The sequence below is a fragment of the Orycteropus afer genome, unplaced genomic scaffold (genome assembly GCF_000298275.1).
Source record: "Orycteropus afer afer isolate SDZICR_OR568_19922 unplaced genomic scaffold, OryAfe1.0 scaffold00026, whole genome shotgun sequence".
NCBI classification, from domain to species: Eukaryota; Metazoa; Chordata; class Mammalia; order Tubulidentata; family Orycteropodidae; genus Orycteropus; species Orycteropus afer.
Genome location: NW_006921613.1, coordinates 15,979,112 through 15,985,401, shown reverse-complemented (window position 1 = coordinate 15,985,401; position 6,290 = coordinate 15,979,112). Strand labels below are relative to the sequence as shown.

The window sequence follows — 6,290 nt, the reverse complement described above, 5'->3', positions numbered from 1 at the left end:
AAGATAATTCAAAAACAGTTGCAGCAGTATAATGACAGAGAACTTCCAGAGGTGCAAGCTGGATTCAGAAGAGGACGTGGAACAAGGGATATCATTGCTGATGTCAGATGAATCTTGGCTCAAAGTAAAGAATACCAGAAAGATGTTTACCTGTGTTTTATTGACTATGCACAAGCATTTGATTGTGTGGATCATAACAAACTGTGGATAACTGAGAAGAATGGGAATTCCAGAACACCTAATTGTACTCATGAGGAGCCTGTACACAGACTAGGAGGCCATCATTCAAACAGAACAAGGGGACACTGCATGGTTTAAAATCAAGAAGGGAGTGTGTCAGGGTTATATTCTTTCTCCACACTTATTCAATCTATAGGCTGAGCAAATAATGCAAGAAACTGGACAATATGAAGAAGAACGTGGCATCAAGATTGGAGGAAGACTCATGAACAACCTGTGATATGCTGATGACACAACTTTTCTTGCTGAAAGTGAGGATGACTTGAAGCACTTACTGATGAAGATTGAAGAATACAGTCTGCAGTATGGATTACATCTCAATATAAAGAAAACAAAACTCCTCCCAACTGGAACTATAAGCAGCATCACAATAAATGGAGAAAAGATCGAAGTTGTCAAAGACTTCACATTGCTTGGTTCTATAATTGCTGCCAATGGAAGCAGCAGTCAGGACATTAGATGATGTATAGCACTGGGCAAGTCGGCTGCAAAGGACCTCTTTCAAGTGCTGAGGAGCCAAGATGTCTCTTTGAGGACTAAGGTGCACCTGACACAAGCCATGGTATTTTCAAATGCCTCATATGCATGTGAGAGCTGGACAATGAATAAGGAAGACCAAAGAAGAATTGATGCTTTTAGTTGTGGGGCTGGTGAAGAATGCCAAGAGTACCACTGACTGCTAAAAGAACTAAGAAATCTGTCCCGGAGGAAGGGCACCTGGAATGCTCCTCGGAAGCGAGAATGGCCAGACTTGGTCTCACCTACTTTGGTCATGTTGTTGGAAGGGACCATTCCCTGGAGAAGGATCTCATGCTTAGTAAGGTGGAGGGTTGTTGAAAGAGGGGAAGGCCCTCAACGAGATGGTCTGACATGGTGGCTGCAATGATGGGCTCAAGGATCATGGAGCTGGCACGGGACCAGGTGGTATTTCATTCTGCTGTGCATAGGGTTGCTATGTGTCAGAGACAACTCGACGGCATCTAACAACGATACTCACAGATAACATGATAATCTACACAGAAAGTCCCAAGGAATCTATAAGAAAACACTCCTAGGAAATGTGAGTTTAGCAGTTTGCACAAAAATCCATCACATTTCTATATACTAGCAATGTGCACTTGGAATTATATTTGTACAGAATAAATTTCAGTGACCTAGCTACAAATCATATGGATTCCCTTTAACATTAATACAAAGCTAATTAAAAGACACAGGTGCTTCTACTTAATCAACTAGTTAATTATCTGGTTTACAGATTACCTATAAAAGTGTTACTGTGCCCTTAATTTACTATAACTCTTCCTTCTTGAATAGAGTGCCAACAGCACCATTTAGGACTTGGGGCAGTTAGATCTCCTTCACTTACTGCTTTGGACTTTTCTCAGAGGAATGCCAGACTCTTCCTCCTCCAGCAGCTCGGCACTTTGTAGGAGAGCACGGATCTCTGGGTGCAGGTCATCCACCCCAGCCTCCCCTGAGGCCAGTGCTCTGCAGTGCAACACCAGGACAACATCTCGGTTGTAGAAACAAAAATACCGGCACACTCTACTTGCTTCATGTACACAACCATCCTCTAACAGACGCCCAATCAAAAGGTTTAGTGCCTCTTCCTCCTTCCAATTCAGTCTATTCTCACATGAATCTTTGGATGGAAGACCATTAAGTTCTAAGTATTTTGACGTGTTCAGAGCAGCCAACTTGGAGAAGGAAAACTCACTGGCTAAGCTACCAAAGGAAAATTCACCATTAGCTGGTATTTGTCTAGAGAATGTGGTGTCTACTTCCTCCTGGCTTCCTCCAAGGGTGTGCTGGCTGATGCGACAGAGCCAGATCTGCTTCTCTAGCTCCTCCAGCTCGTCCACGGGCACCGGGTCCTCCTGGGCAAGCCAGTGCCCTGCCAGGGTAAGCAGCAGAGGACGTTCCTCAATGCTGCTCTGCTGCTCCTCAGTTGGAGACACACACGCCACAAGGGCCTGGGATGAGAAAAAGGAGGAAGCTGCTTTGCTAGAAATGGAATTTTTCTTAAAATTCTCATGGCATTTTTTCCAGAAGTCAATTCTTGCTTGTTTTAGGAACCACTGTTCAGTGTGTTTTAGGGTCTGCATTTCCTGAGTTATCTGTAAAGTTTAAACAAAGCGAATTTAGTTTTTCCTGGAGGAAAAAAGTATTATACATGCTAATGTTACCTTACCCATTCAAATCAAATTAGCAAACATTGGACTTGGCTACACCATATATTTCATTCTATTTACAGAAACATAACTCTAACATATCCTATTGATTAACCTTACATTTAAAGCATGCAATCTTCAGTATCTCAGACCCATCTATTATTGAAAGTAATGCGTGTGTCAAAAGCAAAAGAGCTTCATCTCCTGTAGATTGTCCTCATTTGATTCTCTGTTTAACACTGGCTTAAAAGCTAAGATTTTAAATAACTTAAAAGACTACACATACCTCTTCAATAATCAAGTTGTCCACAGGTAACTCAGCTAATTCTGCTACCCTCCTGGCCACAGCAAACTGTCCATCTGTCTGCAGTCTTTCCAAAATGGATCTACATTCATGCTGAAAATTCTCCATGCTATAGCTTGTAATAATTACATGATCAATGGCTATGGATGTATCCTTCAAAATTTGGCTGAGGGCATACAGCTTTTTCACATCTGGACCTGCACCAAGAGAAGAAGATAGAAACATTTAACCTACAAAATATTGCTATGGCATTTCAAGAGCAGCTAAATATCAGGAAGGAAATATGTATGCTTAATGCAGTAATAGGAGCTCTGGTGGCATACTGCCTAAGGCATCTTACTGCTAACCAGAAGGCTGGAAGTTCAAATCCACCAGCCACTCCTCAGTAGGAAGATTGGGCAGTCTACTTCCGTAGAGATACTGCCTTGGAAACCCAAGGAGAAGTTGAAAATGACTCAATAGCAGTTGAGTTTGGTTTTTTATGGGAATGCAGCAGTATGGTTAAAGGAAAAAAAGCCCTGTTTTTCTGTTCTGGTTGACTAGCAGAGGAAGCCACAAGGCAGTGCTTATATAGCAAAACTGCCAAAAACAGCCCTGTAAAATTCTTACTAGTAAGATCTGTATGGCTGAAATCTATATGGCTGAACTTGCTTGCCCTACAGTAAGAACTGTGAAGGGATTAGCACATGAACTCAATCTATATAGCTGGCTTTACATCAGGGCAGAGGCTGGTGGCCTACTGATCTACCAATATATGGTAAACAACAGCAGATAAGTCAACCAAGGGAAGATTTAGTCCACACACTCAGGCTAGTCCCATCTCTTTCTGGATTTTCTCCTACCTTGACTAAAATAGTTTGTTCATTCATTCTTTCAATGCGGGCATCATGCGGATCAAGACACAAAACTTGCGGGAGAGCTGAAACTGCAGCTGGCGAATCACCCAGGTTCTCATGTAGCCATAGTAAGAACAGAGCATCTCTTGAGCCTCCTGACAACTATCTACTTAACCCAAGGAGACCCAGCTGAGCTCTTCCCGAAGTTCTGAAAATTCTTATCTTCAGAAGCACTAAGAATTCTCTACCAATAACTTGTGTAGCTGGGTTTGCAGCTACTTCCAAATAGTCTATAATACGGTAAAGGAGAGGTATGAAAAATATTCCACAGGAGCCTATTTCCCAGTGCCACCTGCTAGGCTGTGGTCTGCTTTAGGTAGTTTCCAGGGACAGTGAGATGCCCTGCACACCAGTATGGGATGCTGGGTTTCTTTGCTGGCATCATATAAAATACAGGTTTTTAAAAAATATGTATTATATAATTATTTCTACATACATATGTGTAGGTGCTATAAAAATGTCCAAATATATAATAGAGCTAACAAGGTGGCAAAGTTATGGATAATTTCTTGGCCACAGCAAACACCCTTAGGGAGTGAGCCATTGGACCTGTGGGCTCAGGAGCATGGTCACAGGGGACATTGAGCTCAACTGGCATAACATACTACAGAAAAAGACTGTTCTACATCCTGCTTTGGTGAGTAGCGACGAGGGTCTTAAAAGCTTGCATAAGGCCATCTAGATACAACAATGGGTCTCTCATCCAGAGCAAAGAAGAATGAAGAAAACCAAAGGTGCATGGAAACAATTAGTCCAAGAGACTAGTAGACCGTGCTATCCTCCGCCTATATGACCACAAGCCCAGAACCAGATGGTGCCCAGCTGCCATTGTCAACCACTTGGAAAGGGATCAGTACAGGAGATCCTGGATAGAGTGGGAGAACCATGTAGAACAAAAATCAACATCATAAAAAAAAAAAAAAAAGACCAGCTTTATTGGTCTGATAGAGCCTGGTGAGACCCCCGAGACTAAGGCCCCTAGTTACCCTTTAAGTCTGGAACTGAACTCACTCCCATGGCTTCCACCCAAACAACAGACAGGCATACAGAGTGAACATTTACATTAGGTAGATACATGCCTTAGAGTGGTCAATTGTGGGAGAACAGAAGGGCAGTATTTGCACAGGGGAGTAGCTCAGTGGGCAGGAATGCACAGGAAAGAAGGACACAGGGAAGAAGTAACTACAGGGGCAAAGTGGGAAGGGAGCTGTTATACTGTGAGGAATTGCAGTCAATGTCATGAAACAAAATCTGTATGAACTGCTGTATGGAAAATGAATATGCTCTGTAAACTTTTACCCAAATCACAATTTAAAATAATAATAATAATAAACATATATATCTAAGCACATACATTGCATATACATACATTTAACTCAAAATATTCCATAAAAATGTAAATAATTACATGAATAAAAACATTATAGTAATGGTTAATAATATAATCAATCCTCATAATTATTCAGAAAGTTAACTCTGGCAAAAAAAAAAAATTCATTTCTGAAATAATTAAAATTACTACAGATCAGTGAAAATACCTTCATGTTGTAAGGCTCTATCCTTTGACACGACACAGTAACTGACAAGTATACCATGCTGAATTTAGTGTATTTTGGAAATACCCCTTTTTCTTTCAGTCATCAGACCCACAGTCTAAAGCCCTGGTACTGGGCCCTGCATTCTGTTAGTATTCCGTGCAAATCGGAGCTCACTAGCTGAACATGTGAGTCTAAATGTGGTGTAATAACCCTAGTAGTGAAAATGTCAGAATCAAATGTTAAAGATTAATGTATCATTCAATAAAAACTTGAAATTGTCAAAACAAGTGGAAAATGGGGTAAGGCAACAGGGTTGACTTAATCAGCGACAAGCTTAGAGGCTGACAATGTCTGGAGGAATCTGCAAAGAACAAGCACAGTTTGCCTCTGAAGCTTTTAAAATGAATGATGTGTTCTTGAAGCAAGGTTTATAACCTTGAGCAATGGGGACATGTTGAGGTTATGTGCTAGAGAAATAATGACAGTGATAAGAGTAAGACAGAAGCTAGTCTGGAAAAATGTGGCTACTTGACAGCTGCTTAGAATGAGAAGATAGGTGTTAGATTATTTCAGTTATACCTGATTGTACTATGTTTTAAATGCTTTAATCAGGATTTTGAAATAACCTGTAGCTCTTCTTCACACTCAGTTATGGATTGTAAATATAATGTAATACATATCATGTCCATTTCAATTTCTTGACTGGCCTTGCAAAGTATTTTCATGATTAACATCCTAACAGCTACTTAACTGTAAGGTTGGCCTTACCATCAGAGAAGAGATGCTCTATTTCAATAAACAGCTGTAGAAGTTTCTCCAGTTCATACTGGGTCCTACACTGCTGCAGCATAAGCTTCAAAAGAAAACACACCTGCTCCTTCAACCATGAGGCAGGGGTGAGAGGACGGACCTTTGTGGCTGCCGCTTCAAGCTATGGAAAAAGAAGAGAGGGGCGGGGAGGGTGATTTCACAGGACAGGCAAATCAAAAGCTCCAAATATGGGAACATTTAAGAAAACCAAGAGACAATCAAAAAGCCATCTTCCATCACAAAGGGGGATGCTTATCTAGGTCCTTATTTCTCTCCTTTCCAAATGGCAGGAATTGGTAGTGATGCTTACAGGAGTGGCAAAAACCAGCAC

General features: G+C 41.2%; 1 protein-coding gene across 1 annotated transcript in view; it reads right to left on the bottom strand.

Moving 5' to 3' along the window:
* SPG11 (SPG11 vesicle trafficking associated, spatacsin) overlaps positions 1–6,290 on the bottom strand; it is an 85,084-nt gene that overhangs the window by 16,222 nt on the left and 62,572 nt on the right. The window contains exons 28-30 of the mRNA XM_007935232.1: positions 5,918–6,080; positions 2,698–2,912; positions 1,607–2,357 (exon numbers count right to left, since the gene is read on the bottom strand). Of these exons, the coding sequence (XP_007933423.1) occupies positions 1,607–2,357; positions 2,698–2,912; positions 5,918–6,080 (1,129 nt within the window). The remainder of the gene's footprint in view (positions 1–1,606; positions 2,358–2,697; positions 2,913–5,917; positions 6,081–6,290) is intronic.